The sequence below is a fragment of the Oryzias latipes genome, chromosome 13 (genome assembly GCF_002234675.1).
Source record: "Oryzias latipes chromosome 13, ASM223467v1".
Lineage (NCBI taxonomy): Eukaryota > Metazoa > Chordata > Actinopteri > Beloniformes > Adrianichthyidae > Oryzias > Oryzias latipes.
Window position 1 is genome coordinate 31288120 of NC_019871.2, and position 23277 is coordinate 31311396.

A 23277-nucleotide genomic window follows, 5' to 3' on the forward strand; every position below is an offset into this window, starting at 1 on the left:
ACAGAAGGAAGAGTCAGAACCAAAGAACCAGACCAGCGAGGAGAGGGGGGCAGGTCCAAATGCTGAAGAGTCAGTCAGGAAACTGTGGTGTGGAATCAAAGCGCCCCCTGCAGTACGGAGTGAGAAAAACCTCAAGGGAAGGACGCCTCACTGCTACGCCGTCAGCTGCTGACGAAGAAGCAGCGCCGCAACCGTTGGGACAGAATCCGAATGCAATGTCAAAACTGTTCGGATTCTGGAAAAGTCGGATTTCTGATGATTTGTGGGCTGAAAACAGTCGGACTCTGGAGGGCGAGGAGAGCGGGAAACGGGCCGAAACACGGGCAAAAAACCTGACCAACGGGTTTGTTTTAAAGATAAGGAGACAGAAAAAGAGTCCTAGCAAAGACCTAAAGCTGCGTTAACGCCCAACACCATTCGCCCGCAGAGGCGGCCCGTTTCAATGTTAGGCCAATGGTACAGACGCAATCTGAGCGACGGCGCGAGCTAAGGTAATTTGAGTGGTGTGGCGTGATTTGAGCGGTGAGGCGTGATTTGAGTGGTGTGGCGTGATTTGAGAGGTTTGGCGTGATTTGAGAGGTTTGGCGTGATTTGAGCGGTGAGGCGTGATTTGAGCGGTGAGGCGTGATTTGAGAGGTTTGGCGTGATTTGAGAGGTGAGGCGTGATTTGAGAGGTTTGGTGTGATTTGAGAGGTGAGGCGTGATTTGAGAGGTGAGGCGTGATTTGAGAGGTGAGGCGTGATTTGAGTGGTGTGGCGTGATTTGAGAGGTTTGGCGTGATTTGAGAGGTTTGGCGTGATTTGAGCGGTGAGGCGTGATTTGAGAGGTATGGCGTGATTTGAGAGGTTTGGCGTGATTTGAGCGGTGAGGCGTGATTTGAGAAGTGAGGCGTGATTTGAGAGGTTTGGTGTGATTTGAGCGGTGAGCCGTGATTTGAGCGGTGAGGCGTGATTTGAGCGGTTTGGCGTGATTTGAGCGGTGAGGCGTGATTTGAGAGGTGAGGCGTGATTTGAGAGGTTTGGCGTGATTTGAGAGGTTTGCCGTGATTTGAGAGGTGAGGCGTGATTTGAGAGGTTTGGCGTGATTTGAGAGGTTTGGTGTGATTTGAGAGGTGAGGCGTGATTTGAGAGGTTTGGTGTGATTTGAGAGGTTTGGCGTGATTTGAGAGGTTTGCCCTGATTTGAGAGGTGAAGCGTGATTTGAGAGGTTTGGTGTGATTTGAGAGGTGAGGCGTGATTTGAGCGGTGAGGCGTGATTTGAGAGGTGAGGCGTGATTTGAGAGGTGAGGCGTGATTTGAGAGGTGAGGCGTGATTTGAGTGGTGTGGCGTGATTTGAGAGGTGAGGCGTGATTTGAGTGGTGTGGCGTGATTTGAGAGGTTTGGTGTGATTTGAGAGGTGAGGCGTGATTTGAGCGGTGAGGCGTGATTTGAGAGGTGAGGCGTGATTTGAGAGGTGAGGCGTTATTTGAGAGGTTTGGCGTGATTTGAGAGGTGAGGCGTGATTTGAGAGGTGAGGCGTGATTTGATAGGTTTGGCGTGATTTGAGAGGTGTGGCGTGATTTGAGTGGTGTGGCGTGATTTGAGAGGTTTGGCGTGATTTGAGAGGTATGGCGTGATTTGAGAGGTTTGGCGTGATTTGAGCGGTGAGGTGTGATTTGAGCGGTGAGGTGTGATTTGAGCGGTGAGGCGTGATTTGAGCGGTGAGGCGTGATTTGAGTGGTTTGGCGTGATTTGAGAGGTTTGGCGTGATTTGAGAGGTGAGGCGTGATTTGAGAGGTTTGGTGTGATTTGAGAGGTGAGGCGTGATTTGAGAGGTTTGGTGTGATTTGAGAGGTGAGGCGTGATTTGAGAGGTTTGGCGTGATTTGAGAGGTTTGGCGTGATTTGAGAGGTGAGGCGTGATTTGAGAGGTTTGGCGTGATTTGAGAGGTTTGCCGTGATTTGAGAGGTGAGGCGTGATTTGAGCGGTGAGGCGTGATTTGAATGGTTTGGCGTGATTTGAGAGGTTTGGCGTGATTTGAGAGGTGAGGCGTGATTTGAGAGGTTTGGTGTGATTTGAGAGGTGAGGCGTGATTTGAGAGGTTTGGTGTGATTTGAGAGGTGAGGCGTGATTTGAGAGGTTTGCCGTGATTTGAGAGGTGAGGCGTGATTTGAGAGGTTTGGTGTGATTTGAGAGGTGAGGCGTGATTTGAGCGGTGAGGCGTGATTTGAGAGGTGAGGCGTGATTTGAGAGGTGAGGCGTTATTTGAGAGGTGAGGCGTGATTTGAGTGGTGTGGCGTGATTTGAGAGGTGAGGCGTGATTTGAGTGGTGTGGCGTGATTTGAGAGGTTTGGTGTGATTTGAGACGGAGGCGTGATTTGAGCGGTGAGGCGTTATTTGAGAGGTTTGGCGTGATTTGAGAGGTGAGGCGTGATTTGAGAGGTGAGGCGTGATTTGAGAGGTGAGGCGTGATTTGAGAGGTGAGGCGTGATTCAAGAGGTGAGGCGTGATTTGGGTAGCACAGCCACGCTGTGGGCTGTGGACACGCTGATGTCGCATCAACCAATCTCCACTGTGGCGCGTGACGTCTTCAGTGACAGCGGGCCGGATCCACAATTGATCCACAGTCCTCCTCGGCTTCCACCCGTTCTCTCAAGCCTTTATCTCGTATCCCTTTGGGGCGGTGGCGTTCCCGGAGCCCTTCCCGGCTACTTCTAAAGAGTATGACTTAGAAAGAACTCTGCCTGAATATCAATACGTCTTTCATTGAAATAAAAATGATAAACTTCTGCTCATTTAATGATCACAATGTTCAGCACTGCAACTGGATCTCATGTAGAAGTTGCCAGAACTTTTAAACTGATCAGGAGTCTGAACAGTGCTTCAAAATAAAGAAAAAAACACGAATTCTTTCCAGAAACAACAAAGTGATGATGATGAGGCAGCCTGCCAGGATGAAGGAGACGCTTTAATGGGACTAAGATGCTTTGTTTCCTGACAGTCTGCTCTGCAGCTGCTTCATGTGTGATATTTGTCTGTGGTGAGAAGCAGAGCGGCCATCAAAAAATCGTCCTGCCCGTCCTTGAGCAGGACACTGAAGCCACGTGTCCTGATGGTTACAGGTTGAGTTCAGTCAGCGCTTTGGGCCTTATGACCTTAGAAAAGCGCTCCATGACTGTTTGCCATCTTCATTCCTCCAAATTTCAGACCATCTCTGCACATTAAAGTCTCCGACCATCTTTGGATCTGTTGTTAAAGTGTTCCTGGTGGTTTTTCATTATGGTTATGTCGTTTTTATGCAGAGCAATAGCTATGCATAGTTTTCTAGAACAGTTTTCTAGGTCTACGCCTGATTCACAATTTCAATAAAGAAACACTCAGAAATGCAGTTTAAGTCTTAATCATTAGAAAAATGTCACATGTTAAAAACCCCTCAGAGTGGGTCTTTAAGCAGAAATAATCTGAAAACAGTTCATTTAGACTGAGCAAAGTGCCGTCACAGGAATCTGTCCTGCAGTGACGGTCCTCTCCCTCCCTCCAGGAAAACCCCCACCAGGCTGAGTTGGGCTCATCTTCCTGCCCACAGCCTCAAACTGCCCCTGTAGTCGCTGCTGTCAGGCCTTGTGGACAGTGAAGGCATCATGACAGGGTCAGCTGTTCCCATGACCCCCCCCCCATTAACCGCAGACATGTTGACAGGGAGCTGGAGTGACGGTGAGGGGGGGTTACCTTGGTGGCGCTGCGCAGGTGGTCGTAGTAGACCTCCTCGATGGCCTGGAAGTAGATGACCCCCTTCAGCTTGGCCTCGTGTTTGTCTGCGGGGACAAAGCCACGTGTTGGGGTCAGAAACGGCCCCTGAAATCCTGACAGACCTTCATGGTGTATGGAGAAAGACGAGCGCAGCACTTCTGCTGGCGGTTGCGCGGCTCCGGCTCATGGTTGCGCGTTGTTTCATCATTCTCTGCAGAAGTGCAGCGGGAACCGGTGGGGAACTCGCAGCCTTTCTGCCTGCAGGCACAAACACTCCAGCTGCCAACTTAAGAGCAGGAGGTGGAAGCGCAGCGGCTCATTTCGAGGAACAAGTCTTCTTTGAAATGTGGGGCCGTTATCTGCTAACCAGCTCCCACATCTGCACCTGCATCCCCGGATTAGCAGCACTTAGCTGCTCTCAGCGTTCAAGGTCAGGAGACGCGGCGAGCGCATTTCAATCAGCCAGTGTGCCAGAGAGAGGGGGCAGCACGCCTCCTCGCCTTTAAACAAGGTGCTCTTTAAGCGCCTGAGCCCCACCTTCAGAGGACTTCAAAGGCCCAGCGAGCGGAGGGCTCCGGGCCCAGAATCAAATTACAGCGCCGCGCACGCCACCGCTCCCAGTCTGCACCAATGTCATGCAGCACGGCGGCCCCCACTTCACAGGCTGCTTCACGCCAATTTACAGCAGAGCTGCCGCTCGCCTGATGAAACCCAGCGCCAACCCCAGCTGAACCCCCCCATCCCACCCAGAGCTTTCTGTGTCACTGACGTACCACCATCCTCCATGTCAGCCCCCCTTCTGACGGGCCCCAGATTACCCCCCAATGAGACGCTTCAGGCAATGTTGACCCATAGAATACCGGTGTCTGCCCCCCCCCCTCAGCGAAAAGCACTCAGTATGAAACCCTACCAACAGTCTTACTGCAGCTGAAACAACACCCATACGATGAAACCACACACATAAGACGAAACCACGCCCATACGATGAAACCACACCCATAAGACGAAACCACGCCCATACGATGAAACCACACCCATACGATGAAACCACACTCATACGATGAAACCACACCCATACGACGAAACCACGCCCATACGATGAAGCCACGCCCATACGATGAAGCCACGCCCATACGATGAATCCACACCCATACGATGACACCACGCCCATACGATGAAACCACGCCCATAAGACGAAACCACGCCCATACGATGAAACCACGCCCATACGATGAACCCACGCCCATACGATGAAACCACGCCCATACGATGAACCCACACTCATACGATGAAACCACACCCATACGATGAAACCACACCCATAAGACGAAACCACGCCCATACGATGAAACCACGCCCATACGATGAAACCACACCCATACGATGAAACCACACCCATAAGACGAAACCACGCCCATACGATGAACCCACGCCCATACGATGAAACCACGCCCATACGATGAAACCACGCCCATACGATGAAACCACGCCCATACGATGAAACCACGCCCATACGATGAAACCACGCCCATACGATGAACCCACACTCATACGATGAAACCACACCCATACGATGAAACCACGCCCATACGATGAATCCACACCCATACGATGAAACCACACTCATACGACGAAACCACACCCATAAGACGAAACCACGCCCATACGACGAAACCACGCCCATACGACGAAACCACGCCCATACGATGAAGCCACGCCCATACGATGAATCCACACCCATACGACGACACCACGCCCATAAGACGACACCACGCCCATAAGACGACACCACGCCCATAAGACGAAACCACGCCCATACGATGAACCCACGCCCATACGATGAACCCACGCCCATACGATGAAACCACGCCCATACGATGAAACCACGCCCATACGTTGAAACCACACCTATATGATGAACCCACACTCATACGATGACACCACGCCCATATGATGAAACCACGCCCATACGTTGAAACCACGCCCATACGATGAAACCACGCCCATACGTTGAAACCACACCTATACGATGAACCCACACTCATACGATGACACCACGCCCATATGATGAAACCACGCCCATACGATGACACCACGCCCATATGATGAAACCACACCCATAAGACGAAACCACGCCCATACGATGTAACCACGCCCATACGATGAACCCACACCCATACGATGACACCACGCCCATATGATGAAACCACACGCATAAGACGAAACCACGCCCATACGATGTAACCACGCCCATACGATGAAAACACACCCATAAGACGAAACCACGCCCACACATTTAGCAGAGAACCATTAGATAACCAGGTTTTGTGATTCCTTTAGAAACAGGAACCCCTCTGGTTCAGAGAACGGACTCTCACCACTGAAGTAAGAGAAGGTCCTCTTGAGGCGGTCAAACACAAACCAGCGCTTCTTCCAGGACTTAATCTTGCCCCCCATCTTCACCAGGTAGCCCTTGCACATCTTCTCGGTGATGATGATGTGGTGGCACATGTCCACACTGTGGCCGGAGGACTCCACGTGCGAGCGCAGGTCAAACTCCTCTTTGCGGATTGGGAGGTAGCGGGTCATGGGACGGGCCTGCGGGGAGAGAGCAGCAACGTGAGGAATGTGGGCGGGACTAAAGGTGAAGCTTGTTTTTACTAAATAGTGAGCCTCATAACATTTTATCTACCTTATTTTCCATATTGTAGGCCGCACCAGATCAGAAGGTGCAGCGCCAGGGAAAAGTCTATTTTAAACTTGAAGGCGCTCCGAACTACAAGACGTATTTTGTGAGACAAATCCTAACGTCAATAAGACTTTATTAACTGTGTAGTAGGGCTGGGAATCACTGGGTACATCACCATACGATTTGCAATACATTGCTCACGATAACGATACTATCACGATAGGGCGATAATCTATATATATCCTCACGATATATCAAACTTTAAGAAAGAAGAACTTGAAAAACAGTTTTTTGGGAAAATATTTCTCCATTTATTTTTTTGTTTTTCAACACAATGATAATGAACAACTTGTGTCCTATTTGGTGTAATGAATAACAGACTTTTGTGCAACATTGCTGAAATCAGTAATACTCTGTCTTTGACCAACAATGACAATTTTCATTTGGAAATATCAGTAAAATTCAGTGTAAACAATAGTGAACATGAACAGCAGTGTCATTATTTAGTACAACATTGCTGTAAACAGGATCAAAAATGAATAAGTCAAGTAGCTGCAGGCACATTGGTATTAACTTTTAAAAAACAAAGCCATAGCCATCGCATTATTTAAAAAATAGTTGTAAATCAGATATTAATTCTGTGAACTAATTCTAGTGTCTTTGTTAAAAATAAATGAACCATTTAGTGCAAATGTGGTGGAAACAAAAATCAAGTAGCTAGGAACTTTCCTTTAAGTTATTTATGAAATAAACTACTTTAAAAATAAATGACCAGGGATAAAATCCATGAACTTAAAGTGCATCTAAAAGTAAACATCTTTGTGAACAACACGTTTGGGGAAAAGCTGCATGTGATGTATGTTTATATGTTCATGTTTTTCTGGAGAACATCAGGCTTTTTAGCGTCAAGATGCCGCTCGTCTACCTCTTGAGGAGAAGGGGGGTCTAAGGGCAGGGATGCCCCTCTTTCTGCTGTTTCCATGTCAACCATAGCTCTGGTTTGGGCGTACAGTGCAGGGATCATTGTTTCAGTATTTCTGAGAGGGAATGTCAAAGCGTGGCTCTGATGCATTCAATAAAAACCCAAACCCCTGGTTCTCCACCTGCTGCAGGGACGGAGCCCCTTGTTCATGTAAACAGCAATCCCGTTTGTTATTGCCTCTGCTCTGGCAGAAGACGGTGGTAGCTTCTCCTGGATAAAGGTATCCATGCCGGGCTGTGTCGGATTCAGGCCAGCAACAACCACGGCTTTCTCACACAACTCCGTTAATGCAGCTTCAGTGCTGCCGGCGCGTCTTTTAACTTGCTGCTCTCAGTATTCTCCTCGTTTTTCCCGTCAGCCATCTTTGTTTGAATGTGTATTCTTTTTCGTTCGCCCGCGACAGCCAATCTCACAACAAGCGCCCCCTATCGACCCTCTGAAGAATCGTTTTTCCAAAGGATGGTTAATATAACGTTTTACAGGGTCTTCAAACGTAAATAAAAGGTCAATACTTGACGAAGACGCATCGAGAATCAATCACGGGACTAAATATCACGATATATCACCATATCGATATTTTGGCACACCCCTAGTGTGTTCACAGTAACTCTACCGTGTTTGTGACATGCTACACATCAGCCTAGTTAGCAAATTCACAAAACCCCCAATAGAACATAACCGGCTAAAACAAACGTTACTGTGACTACGCTAGCTTTTAAAAAACAGTCCAGCACTGCTACACGCTAGCCTCATCAGCTGATCTAATACAGAATACAGAGAAAGGGATTAAAAGGTGAACTGGTGACCTTAGAACAGGAAGGCTGTTTGATGGCAGCGTTGTCACGCTAAACTGAAACTTGTGTCAGCAAAATCAAACTCGGAGAAAAGACAGATGACACACAACGCATGTGTAAACATTTGTGTTTCAAACGTAAAACTATTTTTGGAAAGCATAAAATAAATTGAAAGCAAATATTCAATGTTTTCATTTGCAACTTGGAAGGTTTCGTGTGCATCGTGGAGGCATACAAATCACTCGGTAGGGAGTTGGACCTTCTGACCACTGCAGTGCTACAGACCTGAGAGAAGTTCTTGGCCCTCAGCTTCACCTCCTTCTCCACCAGCCTCTGCCGGTGGAAAGCCTCGTCCTGGAGTCTCTTCTCAGCCTCCTCCCGCCTCCTCCTCTCCTCCTCCAGCATCTGACGGCGAGCCAGGCTCTCCTGTTCCTGGGGGAGGACGGCCATCATTGATTATGTTTTGTTCTGCGCCCTCTGTTCAGATGCACTCATTCCTGCTCTGCTGCTCATGTGGAGCATAACGATCAGCCTGCAGATGCGTCCAGGCCCTGGTCTGTCTGCTTCAGCAGAAACACCTTCATCCTTCTACAGAGAAAAGCAGCAGTCTGCAGCTCTGTTTGCAGCTGTCTGCAGCTCTGTCTGCAGCAGTCTGCAGCTCTGTTTGCAGCAGTCTGCAGCTCTGTTTGCAGCAGTCTGCAGCTCTGTCTGCAGCAGTCTGCAGCTCTGTCTGCAGCAGTCTGCAGCTCTGTTTGCAGCAGTCTGCAGCTCTGTTTGCAGCTGTCTGCAGCTCTGTCTGCAGCAGTCTGCAGCTCTGTTTGCAGCAGTCTGCAGCTCTGTCTGCAGCAGTCTGCAGCTCTGTTTGCAGCAGTCTGCAGCTCTGTTTGCAGCTGTCTGCAGCAGTCTGCAGCTCTGTTTGCAGCTGTCTGCAGCTGTCTGCAGCTCTGTCTGCAGCAGTCTGCAGCTCTGTTTGCAACTGTCTGCAGCTCTGTCTGCAGCAGTCTGCAGCTCTGTTTGCAGCAGTCTGCAGCTCTGTCTGCAGCAGTCTGCAGCTCTGTTTGCAGCAGTCTGCAGCTCTGTCTGCAGCAGTCTGCAGCTCTGTCTGCAGCAGTCTGCAGCTCTGTCTGCAGCAGTCTGCAGCTCTGTTTGCAGCAGTCTGCAGCTATGTTTGCAGCTGTCTGCAGCTCTGTCTGCAGCAGTCTGCAGCTCTGTTTGCAGCAGTCTGCAGCTCTGTCTGCAGCAGTCTGCAGCTCTGTTTGCAGCAGTCTGCAGCTCTGTTTGCAGCTGTCTGCAGCTCTGTCTGCAGCAGTCTGTAGCTTTGTTTGCAGCTGTCTGCAGCTGTCTGCAGCTCTGTCTGCAGCAGTCTGCAGCTCTGTTTTCAACTGTCTGCAGCTCTGTCTGCAGCAGTCTGCAGCTCTGTCTGCAGCAGTCTGCAGCTCTGTCTGCAGCTGTCTGCAGCTCTGTCTGCAGCTGTCTGCAGCTCTGTCTGCAGCAGTCTGCAGCTCTGTCTGCAGCAGTCTGCAGCTCTGTCTGCAGCAGTCTGCAGCTCTGTCTGCAGCAGTCTGCAGCTCTGTTTGCAGCAGTCTGCAGCTATGTTTGCAGCTGTCTGCAGCTCTGTCTGCAGCAGTCTGCAGCTCTGTTTGCAGCAGTCTGCAGCTCTGTCTGCAGCAGTCTGCAGCTCTGTTTGCAGCAGTCTGCAGCTCTGTTTGCAGCTGTCTGCAGCTCTGTCTGCAGCAGTCTGCAGCTCTGTTTGCAGCTGTTTGCAGCTGTCTGCAGCTGTCTGCAGCTCTGTCTGCAGCAGTCTGCAGCTCTGTTTGCAACTGTCTGCAGCAGTCTGCAGCTGTCTGCAGCAGTCTGCAGCTGTCTGCAGCAGTCTGCAGCTCTGTCTGCAGCTGTCTGCAGCTCTGTCTGCAGCAGTCTGCAGCTCTGTTTGCAACTGTCTGCAGCTCTGTCTGCAGCAGTCTGCAGCTCTGTCTGCAGCTCTGTCTGCAGCTCTGTCTGCAGCTCTGTCTGCTTCAGCAGAAACACCTGTATCCTTCTACAGAGAAAAGCAGCTGTCTGCAGACAGTTGCAGGAGTTGGATCTTCTTTGCTGAGCTCCTTCATCACAGCCCGATCACACAATAACCCCATCAGAGTTATGGATGAGCCTTCTGCTGCTCGTCCGTCTTACCCGGCACTCGATCAGTCTGGCCTTCTCCAGCTGCGCCTCCTTCAGCATCTGCTCCATGTCTTCAATTTTCAGCATCTCCATGCCAGCGACTCTGCAGACAAACGGACGTCAATGGAAAGTCGTCCGAGCAGATCATTATCCAACAGAAAAACCACAGAGCTGCGGTTGCGTCACGCTACCGACTGCGGTTCACTCCCACCGGGGCCGACCCCCTCCCAGTGACTGCTAAGTTTCATCAGCGCCCAGGCCGGAAAATGACGATCTGCCTCTGAAGGCGGCGTTCACGGCGGCTAACGCTGAGGCTCATTCATCATGCAGACTTCCTGTCATCTGATGCTGAAGCCGACGGCGTGAGAAACGTCATTTATGGAGAGTTTTTCAATACTGTAGCCTCAGTTAGACGCTGTCAGATTTACTGTAATTACCATGGAAACTAGATGGAATCCAGTTCAACGTAGCCACAAACCTAAAAGACTACAAGTGACGGTGAAAGTGTCAATGCAGAGTCTAAAGACCCCCCCATGAACGTTTTCTGGTAAGAGATGACAGATTTTAAGAATTTATTCTAACCCTTGTGGATCAAGAGCGGACAAAGAATGACGTTTGAAAAAGAGCTTATTTGATTATATGTTTAAATGCAGGGGGGGGGGGGGGGGGCAATGTGAAAGTTGTCAACTTTCAATGCTTTTACATTAAAAAAGGATTTATTTGCATTTTTCAGACCAATCCCTGAACTGCTGCATGTGCACACGGCACACTCACGTGCACACGGCACACTCACGTGCACACGCCACACTCACGTGCACACGTTAAACTCACGTGCACATGTCAGGGGAGCAGGCAGAGTTGTTGCCGGTGGAAATGCTGGTGTCCATGCTGTCTGAGCTCTCCAGGCTCAGCGTGTCGTACGGCTGCTCCCCCCCTGCTGGTGGCGGCTGGTGGTGCAGGATGGAGTGGTGGAGCAGGGGGGCGGGGCTGCAGGTCAGCAAAGGGGAGGGGGCGGCGGCCAGGTGGGGCTGCGAGCTGTGGAGCGCCTCCCACTGGCACTGAGCCTCTGCAGCCGCCCGCTGTTTGAGCTCAGCCAGTCGGCGGCGCTGCTCTTCAATCACCTGCTGACCTGTGGGGGGGGGGGGGGGGGGGGGGGGGGGGGGGGCAGGACAGGATCTGGTTTAGGGACAAAGGTGGAGCAACGCTAACATGGAGCCACCAGCAGAACCGGAACCCCAAAGACCTCCACCATCATGAGAGCAGAACCTCAGGCGGTCTTCAGCAGAACCTCAGATAACCAACAGAGATGCAGACTGAAGGAGAGCGGCGTGTAGCTGCAGAACTTGTTGGAACTGAGAGACTTTATGAGCAGAATCAGAACAAGGAAGTGAAGACTTTAACCACTTCTGATTGGTCAGACTGATGACATGTCATTAAGCCTCCAAGAATGATTGTGGAGACAGTTAAAGGGGCGGGACTTTTCCTAAAACAGAGCTAAAGCTGCAGCTAAATCGTGGTATCGTCATCCTTATCAAAATGTCTTTAATAGAATCAAATAAACACAAAGAAAAAAGTATTTTATGATCTTTCATATTCTTAACTACTCAGTGTTTTATCAGTGCCTGTTTGGATGAACACAGAGCTGATATCATGGAGATGATAAATGTTTTTAGATCAGTGAATGAGGGCAATTTCCCACGGCACACTGGTTGAAAAAAACTGCACTAAGGAGTCCAGAACCAAGCCAGCTGTTGGCCCAGACCCGGAACAAAAAGGAGAGAGCTTCTGCAAAGACCAGAAAAGGACTTTGGGGTGGTACCAACACAGATGTGGGAAGAGGGTCAGGACCTGATGCTGGAGGCTACTCCTCTCTGAAGAACCAGAGGGCGTGCATGTGAGCGTGCATGTGAGCGTGCACGAGCATACCTTTCTGCTGCAGAGCCAGCTGCCTCTTGTTCTCGATGTCCTGCAGGGTGGCAGCCAGGTTTCTGGGCAGACTTCCAGTGCTGCTGACAGCCAGCAGGGGGCTCTGCCGAGGCACGCACCAGAGAAACATCATAAGCCCCTCCCCTCACGCCACTCAAACACCAACTGGCAGCTTACGTACCTTGGAGCTGGAGTTTCTTCCCAGCGTTGCAGCTCCGTGCTGCAGAGGAGAACAGGATCCGGACAGCGGGGGCGAGGGGCCGGGGTCGCTGTCCAGCTTTGAGCGAAACACCTGATGGAGGGAGGGGCAGAAGGATGTGATGTGAGGATTATGCAGGACGAAGGAAATCAGTCTCATGGCCTGTTTGGAGGAACTCCTGATCCCAAGCATCGCAAAAGAGACCTGAGAAGGAGGAAGGAGCGGCAGAACAGGAGGGGGAGGGTCTACCTGCAGCTGGGGCCTGCAGCCCATCCGGGGGCGGGGCCAAGGCCGGCTGGAGGCCGTCACCAGCTCCTGGTACCACAACTCAAAGTCCAGCTTAGCCAGGTGAGGATGACTGGACTCAGAGCGGCTCTGAGGAGCCCAAAGAGGAGCAGAGAGGAGGAAAAGGAGCAAAGGGAGGAAAGTAGGTTAAGGAGTCACAGCAGAAGAAGAAACGTTTGACTGAGAGGCGCTTCATCTTTCTCCTAACGCAGCCTTAACTGAACAGAGGTCTGCAGCTCTAATGAGGAGGAGAAGGACACACCTCCACAGACAGAGAAGGGGAGGAGCCTGCAGAGAGGAGGAAGGAGGGGGCGGGGCCACCTGCTGCAGGCCGCAGAGGCTGGCAAGTGGGGGAGGTGGGGGACGACTCCACTTTTGGCATCCTGAACATCTGACTGAGCTGGCCCACTGTCACATACTCCTTCATAGAGAAGAGGAGGAGGGAAGAGGGAGGAGGAAGAGGAGGAGGATGAAGTAGGAAGGAGGGAAGACGTAAAAAGAGGAGGAGGAAGGAGGGAGGAGGAAGGAGTTGGAGGAAGAGGAGGAGGAAGGACATAAAAAGAGGAGGAGGAGGAAGAAGAGGAGGAGGAAGGAGTAGGAAGGAGAAGGAGGAAGAGGGAAGAGGAGTTGGAGGGACGAGGAGGAAGGAGGGAAGACGTAAAAAGAGGAGGAAGGAGGAGGAAGGAGATGGAGGAAGAGGAGGAGGATGGAGGGAGGAGGAGGAAAGACATAAAAAGAGGAGGAGGAAGGAGAAGGAGGAAGACGGAGGTGGAGGGAGGAGGAGGAAGGAGGGAAGACGTAAAAATAGGAGGAGGAGGAAGAGGTAGAAGGAGGAGGGAGGAGGAAAGAGGAGGAAGAGGAGGAGGGAGGAGAAAGAGTAAGAGGGAGGAGGAACACAAGGTGGAGGGAGGAGGTATAAAAAGGGAAGATGTAAAAAGAGGAGGAAGAGGTAGAAGGAGGAGGGAGGAGGTGGAGGAAGAGGAGGAGGGAGGAGGAGGAAAGACATAAAAAGAGGAGGAGGAGGAAGGGGTAGGAGGAGGAGGAAGAGCAGGAGGGAGGAGAAGGAGGAAGAGGGAGGAGTACGGCAAAGGAGGAAGAGGAGGTGGAGGGAGGAGGAGGAAGGAAGGAAGACGTAAAAAGAGGAGGAAGAGGTAGAAGGAGGAGGGAGGAGGAGGAAGAGGAGGTGGAGGGAACATGTAAAAAGAGGAGATGGAGGGAGAAGGAGGAAGGAGGGAAGACGTAAAAAGAGGACGAAGGAGGGAGGAGGAAGGAAATGGAGGAAGAGGATGAAGGGAGGAGGAGGAAAGACAAAAAGAGGAGGAGGAAGGAGAAGGAGGAAGAGGGAGGAGGAAGAGGAGGTGGAGGGAGGAGGAGGAAGGAGGGAAGACGTAAAAAGAGGAGGAGGAAGAGGTAGAAGGAGGAGGAAGAGCAGGAGGGAGGAGAAGGAGGAAGAAGGAGGAGTACGGCAAAGGAGGAAGAGGAGGTGGAGGGAGGAGGAGGAAGGAAGGAAGACGTAAAAAGAGGAGGAAGAGGTAGAAGGAGGAGGGAGGAGGAGGAAGAGGAGGTGGAGGGAACATGTAAAAAGAGGAGGGGGAGGAGGGAGGAGGAGGAAGGAGGAGGAGGAAGGCAAAGGAGGAAGAGGAGGTGGAGGGAGAAGGAGGAAGGAGGGAAGACGTAAAAAGAGGAGGAGGGGGAAGAGAAGGGAAGAGGTAAAAGGAGGAGGGGGAAGAGGGAGGAGGAGGAAGGAGGAAGGCAAAGGAGGAAGAGGAGGTGGAGGGAGGAGGAGGAAGTAGGGAAAACGTAAAAAGAGGAGAAGGAGGAAGAGGTAAGAGGAAGCAAAGCAAACACAGTCACAGAGGACCAGCTGACCTGCTGTCAGAACTTTATCCCAAAGTTTGTCAAGATAAAAGTTATTTAAATCCAACAATAATCAGTATCATCTGCTAACACGTTTCTGGCAACCAATAAGAATGTTGTCATGGCAACCAGACTTAAGGACCCACTCAGATCACCTGATGATCTACAGTGAAAGTGTCCCCAGTGGTCTTTCAACTATGATTACAGGAAGACGTTAAAAACACAAAAACCCACCAATGTGATCAGAGCGGGTCTTTAGGATTCAGACTGAGGACGGCTTTCAGGGACCTGCAAACCCAGGTCAGACGCTTAGCACACATGATGTGGGTCAGCAGACAGAGGGGGGTCTAGCCACGCCCTTCTTCTGAGAAGTGAGAACCTTTTGACCCGGACGTGTTTCATTTGAAGAGGAGGGAGGACCGGTGCCTCCTTCATCCTTTCTCTGGTGGAGGAAACACAGGAGCGTCTTTTCCGAGACACTGAGCGGATGTGAATCCAGCTTTCTAGCATTTTAGATGGAGATTTATGATGTGCAGGGTTACACGTCTGCACACAGGAAATGCTCTGCTTGTAGTCCTCGTCTCACATTTGTAGTTCTTACGGAGTCTCCTGTTAGCTCATCTCACACTTAGGAGCTGTAGAGACAGAGAGATGAGGAGGAATGGAAGAATTCAGGCGACACTCTGAAGGTCTGTGCAGTTCCCTTAGGGGGCGGAGCTGGGGTAGGCGGGGCTTCTGAACAGAGAGGTTATTTCAACACGGTAGATGTCGTCACCCAATAACATGCCATTGATGTGATCAGCTGATTCTCTTTGACCGAGTCACAATCGTTGAGGAATGCCAACACTGGAGCATGAGCTTCTGTGTTCACGGGTTAAGGCCCGTTCACACCGGGACGAATTTCGCCGGCGATTTTCGCCGACGTTTAACGCCTCTTGACTAAACAAAGGGCACCAATGTGAGTGTGCACACCGACGCGAAAAAACGCCACGCGTCAAAGCGTCACTTTTTAAAAAACGCCTCGGGTTCGCTTTTTTGGTTTGACACGTCGCGTCGAAATCTATTCGACCAATGAGAATGGCGCTTTTGCACACGTGTCTGGAGCTTCTGAAGTTACAGTAAAACACAACTTGGGGGCGCTCAAACACAAAACTGCCCTGCTGAGCACACATACCAGCGAAGAAGATAGATGCCAAGTAGCGTCTACACTGCCGCAAAGAAATAATGACGGACATTCTAAAATATCCCCGAACCAAGCACCAGTTGGAGCTACTGGTGCTTGAAATATTCATGTTTTCTTTGTTTGATTCTGACAAGCGTGTAAATACTTGCTCTCTTCTTCTGAGTGAAAAGTGACTTTAAGAAGCGTAAAGTTGCGCAGCGCCACCTTGTGTACAGGAGTATTTCTGTTTACATTAAGCGCCATCTAATGTCAGGGAATGAAATTGCATGTTCACTCGTCTCATCGTCAGCGAAAATCGCCTGGGTGTGAACACAAAAAACGTGGCGAAAAACGCTGGCGAATAACGCCTGGCGAATATTCGTCCCGGTGTGTACGGGCCTTTAACCTGCAGTAAACTAGCTGGTCAGTTTGGTTCCGATTCTAAAGTGCAATGAGCTTCAGGAACCGGCGCAGGTTTCAGAGAGGATGCACTCACCTCCCTTAAGGCGGAGGAGGAGGACCTGGAGAAGCTCCTCCCCCCTGACAGACTGCTGTAGCTCCTCTCCAGCGCCGCCAGCCTCTCCTTCTCCTGCAGAACAGGCATTTCAGAACCAGCACTTCTCCACCAGGGAAGCTTTTGGGCGAGTGCAGACCTTCTGCAGCATCTGCAGCGTGAGCGTCCTGTCGGTGGCCAGCCGCTGGCGCTCCTGAGACGCCTGCAGGCCCAGCTGCTCGGCCTGCTTCTGCAGGGCGGACGCCCTCTCCTGCAGACACAGCAGACGCTGGGACCACCTCTACTCATCCGGGCTGAAAGCTGTGCTACGGTCAGAAAGTCTTTGTCTCTCAGATTAGGAGTGCAGACTCTCATCTGGACACTCAGTCCAGGTCTTGTTTTTCAAAATAAAAGCCGGTGAGGAAGCTAGCACACTGCTCTCTAATAAAGAACCCCCTGATCCTCCCCCTTTGCTATACCCTTAAAAGACGCCACTTCTGCCTCCTTTTGTAAAATATTTTCTAAAGATGCTGATTAAATTCATCCAGAGCAGATGGAGCCCCCACCCCCCCACATATTAGGCTTATTTAAGGATGTTATTGTCTTTTAAAAATTAGTATATTTATTATATATACAGTGCCTTGTTAAAGTATTTGCCCCCCTTAAACCTTTTGCCACATTTCAGTCTGCAAACAAAGATATAAAACTGTAAGTTTTGGTGAAGAACCAACAACAAGTGGGACACAATCGTGAAGTGGAACCACATTTATTGGATATTTCAAACTCGTTTATCAAATAAATAACTGAAATATTGGGCGTGCAAAATGATTCAGCCCCCTTAGGTGAATACTTCGTAGCTCCACCTCCTGCTGTGAGTCTCCTGGGGTTTGCCCCCTTCAGTTTTGAACATTCCTCCTTAAAACAGCTGGAGCTCAGTGAGTTTGGATGGAGAGCGTTTGTGAACAGCAGTTTCAGTTCTGTCCACAGATTCTCTATGGATTCAGGTCTGGACTCTAACACTGGATGTGTTTCTCTGTGAATCCTTCCCCGTAGATTTTCTTTATGTTTTGGATCGTCGTCTTGTTAGAAGAAAAGTCTCCGTCCCAGTCTCAGGTCTTTTGCAGACTCCATCAGGTTTTCTTCCAAAATGCTACTGTATGTAGTTCCTTCCATCTTCCCATCAATCTTCCCATCCTCCCTGTCCCTGCTGAAGAAAAGCAGGCCCAAACCATGATGCTGCCACCACCTTGTTTGACAGTGGGGATGGTGTGTTCAGGGTGATGAGCTGCGTTGCTTTACGCCAAACAGAACGTTTTGCATCGTTCCCAAAAAGTTGGATTTTGGTTTCATCTGACCAGAGCTCCTCCTTCCACATGTTTGGTGTGTCTCCCAGGTGGCTTGTGGGTAACTTTAAACTACACTTTCTATGGATATCTTTAAGAAATGGCTTCCTTCTTGCTACTCCTCCATAAAGGCCAGATCTGTGCAGTATACGACTGATTGCTGTCCTATGGACAGACACTCCACCTCAGCTGTAGATCATGGGCCTCTGGGCTGCATCTCTGATCGTCTTCTCCTTGTTTGAGCTGAAAGTTTAGACGGACGGACGGGTCTTTGTAGATCTGCAGGGGTCTGATGCTCCTTACATTTCAGTATTATAACTTGCACGGTTCTCCTTGGGATGTTTAAAGCTTGGAAATCTTTTTGTATCCAAATCTGGCTCTAAACGTCTCCACAACAGAATCTCAGACATGCCTGGGGTTCCTTGTTCTTCATGCTCTCTGCGCTTCAAACGGACCTCTGAGACGATCACAGAGCAGCAGCATTTCTACGGAGACTTGATGACATCCTGGTGGTTCTATTATCATTAACCATTCAGGTCAACTTTGGATCATTCAGAGATCCTCACTGAACATCTGGAGAGAGTTTGCAGATGGAAAGGATGGAAAGGAAAGGAACTATCATTTTGCACAGCCAATGTTTCAGTTTTTTATTTGTTAAAGGAGTTTGAAATATCCAATAAATGTGGTTCCACTTAACGATTGTGTCCAACTTGTTGTTGGTTCTTCACAGAAAACTACAGTTTTATATCTTTATGTTTGCAGACTGGAATGTGGCAAAAGGTTGAAAAGTTCAAAGGGCTGAATACTTTCACAAGGCTCTGTACATCCCCACCTGCAGAAGACAGGTAAAGCCACCAGGTATATTTGAGTTGTGGTCTCTAGCTTTTCCATAGGGCGGAGTCTGCTCACCTTCCGTTTGGCCACGCCTCTCTGGTACTCGGCTCGCTCCTGAAGCAGCTGTTGACTCATGGTCTCCCGCTCCTCCTCCAAGCTGCTCTCCCTCTCCAGCTGCTGGAACTCCAGGTCCTCAAACTTCTTTGTTCCCGCTTCCAGCAGCTCTCCGTCCTGACAGAGCAGCACAGCAGGGCGGGTTACACCCACTTTGACGGCTACAGAATCCACCACAAACACAGATACCAGCATGACTGTATATGAGAACTGGACTGAGTGAGGTTGACGTCACCAATTGAAAATGCCTTACTTTCAGCTTCAGAGAAAAAGTTTTTTCACGACGCTACCATGTTGTACCACAAATCATCAGTAAATTGGTCCAAATGGATCTGAGTCAACATCGCTATGGCAACAACTCTTGCCAATCAGGAGTGAGCTTGTTGAAAGTCCACACCCCTACCACTCAAAAGTGGGCTACATGGAATTTGTCAATCAAATATTTCGATATTCAACATGGGGCCAGTGGGGACCGCCTACTTCTATTGAGGCATCTGATTGGTCAGTTTAGGACTTGAAAAACGTATACAGAAAAAGGATTAGTAAAGACGCTAAGAAAAATGCATCAGAGCAGGAACATTCTGATTAACAGGTAGTCCTTTCTCTACAGAAGTTAATGGCCACTTCCTCTTTGGAATGCCAGGGGGGAGGGGCCATTCAGTCCAGGTCTCGTGCACAGTCAATGAGTTCAACCCATACAAAGAGTGACTGAGAATCATGGTGTTTGCAGATGATGGAGTCCTGTCTGAGGACAAAATAGTCCAAACGTTTCTTCATGAACGTGTTGGATTTCATCAACACTTTTAAAAGAGACCTAAAAAACTAACCCTGAGATATAATAAAACCGTTTTCCTCCTCGTGTTTGAGGAGTTTTTTTTTTTTTTAACCCGTCTCCTCCTAAAAGCTGGAAGAGCAACAATACAGTTTTACTACAAGTAAAGCCAGGTCCAGCATAGAGGAAGGAGGAGCTGAAGACAGAACAAGGCTGACCCACAGAACCCAAACAAACTCTGGTATGGATGGGGTTTGTGGCTGAAGACCTACCCTTTTGAGCTGTTCCTGCAGCTGCTCCCTCAGGGACTCGGGACAGTTGTGGAGCTGGTTCCTGAGCTCAGCGTAGCCTTCCTGGAGCCTCTGCAGGGCCCGACGCTCGGCCTCAACTTTGGCCCTTTCCTAAATGGAGACAGGATGGAGACAGACACGCCCTTAAGTCCATGCAGATGAAATGATGATCGCATGTCAAGAGGCCACTCCGACCCCCATACCAGTCGATGATGCCAGTTTTATTCTCTAAATCTTTCAAACACAAAAAGATCTTTCCTGTTTACAGCTACAAGATGATAGTCTGTATTCCAGCATTTTGACCTCCAGAAGACCCGGCAGATACTTTTTGTGTAATACAGCTCCTTCAGATGCTCCACTGCTATGAATTTCCCTTTGTGGTTGAAGCAGGTCCAGCCTGCATCAAGGGGGTCTCAGTGAAATGACAGCAGGAAGATGGCACTTTTCTTGTGGTGTGCGACAGGAAGCTGTGTTGTGGTACACTAGGAACCAGAAACCGCACCATCTAGGGAAGGCAGACAGGCGGCAGTCGGGCTGGACCTCACAGTCAGAAGGAGGAGCACATGGTCAGGTTCTGGAGGGAGACTTGAAGGATGCTGGACAATCGTGTAGAAGACAGAGACGAAGCCCTCCGTCTAAACCGTGCAGTCCAAATGCAGATACAGGTGTGGATACAGGTGCGGATCCAGGTGCAGATACAGGTGCAGATCCAGGTGCAGACACAGGTGCATATACAGGAGCAGATACAGGTGCGGATACAGGTGTGGATAAAGGTGCAGATAAAGGTTTGGATACAGGTGGAGATACAGGTGGAGATACAGGTGGAGATACAGGTGCAGATACAGGTGCATATACAGGTGCATATACAGGTGCAGATACAGGTGTGGATACAGGTGTGGATACAGGTGTGGATAAAGGTGCAAATAAAGGTTTGGATACAGGTGGAGATACAGGTGCAGATACAGGTGCATATACAGGTGGAGATGCAGATGGAGATCCAGGTGTGGATACAGGTGTGGATACAGCTGTGGATTCAGGTGGAGATACAGGTGCAGATACAGGTTCGGATACAGGTGCAGATACAGGTGTGGATACAGGTGGAGATACAGATGGAGATACAGATGGAGATACAGATGCACCCACAGACCGGGACAAGTTCTCTCATCTTCTAAGCAAACCTCTAAAGATGTGGCGCAGTGACTTTTACCTTGTCTTTCTCCCTTTGGATGGCACTCTCCAGTTCATTCAGCTTCTGCTGCAGCTGACTTATGATGTCAGTCTCTGCTTCCATCTGGTCAAGCTCGGCCTGCCGCTCACCCTGGAGCAAGGCACGCTCCATCTCAGCCTGGAGAACAACCCCAACGGGGATTAGGAACACAGAGATATCAATGAAGTTTTGCTTTTGACAGACTGAAGCTACGTACACCCTGGGTATTTGACACGAGTTTAAAAGCATTTAGTCCACTGTTTTCACACTGGACAAGCAGGGAGGGGCTTCTACTTCTTTGTCTACTGTTTACAAGTGCATGTCCACCACCTACAGTTGGAAGAGGCTTGGTAGGAAATGTCAAAGCTGTGCAAATCTCACCGTTGGGGCACAAAACCAAAAAGGGCTCGGTTATTGCTAACGTCCTTGCAATGGCAGGTGTGAATAACTTTCGTGTCAGGTAAAGGCCTTGGTTTATCTTTATTTCAAAAACAAACCCAGAAGTTGTCAGGCTAGTCGCTGTGTCTGGGTTCAGCAGATGAACCAGCAGCCCTCTGAGCTTAGAGAGTTTCCCTGCGTTATTGAGTCCCTGCTTTAGCTGGCAACACGTCTACTACGGCCTCACATTTTGCCCAAACAAGGACGTGAAAACGCAAAATGCAATAAGCACATGGGGGGAATCCAGTTTCAAAGTTAGGTTCATGTACAGACGCAATCAGAGGCCCGGCGGCGCATTTCCAGCGTCAGGCATGGCGCTGCAGTCTAGCGGTGGTGTAGCAAAAATTCTGGCATAGAAAAAATAATAAAATGTTCATCTTATTTTGTATATGTTGTAAATGTTTTTCATCCTCGGACTAGTGCGGGACAACAGCAGGTCGTCAAACTGGGTCACAGAGACACAGAAGTACGGCTGAAAGCGTCCGTCTTTCAGATGCAGCTCCTGCAGCAGACGGTGAGGCTCACCACCGGGAGAGACTCTGAAGGATACATGAACCCAGACATGGAGACGGGATCACCGATGCTGTGTAGGGCTCTGTCAATTAAATCAACCTGATCTCTGAACATCGTCCATGTCTTTCATGCACTGATTGTATATAAAATATTCAGATATACAGTCACTGCTTCCAGGAGGCTAAAAACCTTTGGCAGTAGCTCCTCCCACATGAGGGAGGAGCGTTAGGATTATAAACACTTTTTGGACAAATGTCTATGGTGTCAATTCAGCGCCTAATGGATTGCGCATCAAAACCGTAAATCTGCGAATCAAAATGCATAAATTGAGAACCAAAACCCAAAATTAGCAACCAAAAGCTATAACCCAAAGCACAATCCTATTTCTCATCTGCCAATTTGTTTTCTCTCCATTCTGAAATCGTCGTTTTGAGTTGCACTTTTATTTTGAAATTGGCGTTTTGAGTCGCGCTTTTATTTTTTGAGTTGGGCTTTTATTTTTTTCCGGTTTTGATTCTAAAACCTGTCGACACGTAAAATCAGCGACACGTCAGTCAAGGGGAGGGGAGGCGGGACATCCCCACATCCAGAAGCTCATTGGCTACCGAATGACTGAGTCTTGCGTCAACACACCAGTTTCAGGAGGTACTGGTAAGTTTTTCATGTTTTTCAAATATTTTACAATAGTAACCCTTGTGGTATCTTAGATGACCCCCCCCCCTTACATTGACGTGTTCTCCCTACCATGACAAAGGTGGATAAAGGTGGAAAGATTTCATGTAATCCATGGACACCAGTGAAGATCACAAATCATTGAAGAAAAAAGGTTCAGAGCACTGTCTAGTGGGTCTAGATGACCCACATCCCAATGTTTAAGTGCCTAGGATAGCAGAAGGGTTACACTATCAAACGTGTACTTTATGTAACCAGAGGACGCCAGCACAGTCAGATGAGGAGCTCCACCAGTAGCTGCTAGTGAAAAAAGATGTTAGAAAGTAAGATGTTGCATGAAAAACTATCACCATTCATTGTAAACAGTGTTTTCCTGTGTTAGCCATGCTAGCTAACTCCATGCTAGCTAGCTCAATGCTAGCGGGGTTTCCGGCTCATTTCAGGACTTTTACGGATTAAACAAAGACGTTTTTTTACAACAGTGTCAGGATCGGTCATGTCAAACCTGAGAAAATTGCCCGTGAATTGTCACTAGGATTAATCACATATTTTTTTCAAAAGACAATTTCAGAATAAAAGCGCAACTCAAAACGACAATTTCAGGATGGCGAGGAAACAAATCAGCAGCTGAGAAATATGATTGTGCTTTGGGTTATGTCTTTTGGTTGCTAGTTGTGGGTTTTGGTTCTCAATTTATGCATTTTGATTGCATATTTGGGGTTTTGATTCGTGATTTTACCGTTTTGATGCGCAATACATTAGGCGCTGAATTGACACCATACGTGTCCAGCAGAGAATTAAATGCACATAAAAAAGAG

General features: G+C 49.4%; 1 protein-coding gene across 8 annotated transcripts in view; it reads right to left on the reverse strand.

Annotated features, from left to right (window-relative positions):
• phldb1 (pleckstrin homology like domain family B member 1) overlaps positions 1-23277 on the reverse strand; it is an 88456-nt gene that overhangs the window by 1174 nt on the left and 64005 nt on the right. For 6 of the 8 annotated variants that reach the window (XM_023961247.1, XM_023961249.1, XM_023961245.1 and 3 more), the window contains 14 exons: positions 20837-20974; positions 19612-19740; positions 18529-18684; positions 16437-16547; positions 16280-16372; positions 13027-13185; positions 12729-12854; positions 12462-12572; positions 12281-12383; positions 11186-11483; positions 10367-10457; positions 8480-8626; positions 6108-6327; positions 3709-3794 (listed from right to left, as the gene is read on the reverse strand). In XM_023961247.1, the coding sequence (XP_023817015.1) occupies positions 3709-3794; positions 6108-6327; positions 8480-8626; positions 10367-10457; positions 11186-11483; positions 12281-12383; positions 12462-12572; positions 12729-12854; positions 13027-13185; positions 16280-16372; positions 16437-16547; positions 18529-18684; positions 19612-19740; positions 20837-20974 (1968 nt within the window). The remainder of the gene's footprint in view (positions 1-3708; positions 3795-6107; positions 6328-8479; positions 8627-10366; positions 10458-11185; positions 11484-12280; positions 12384-12461; positions 12573-12728; positions 12855-13026; positions 13186-16279; positions 16373-16436; positions 16548-18528; positions 18685-19611; positions 19741-20836; positions 20975-23277) is intronic. The other 2 variants (XM_023961248.1, XM_023961250.1) reach the window with 2 other exon arrangements.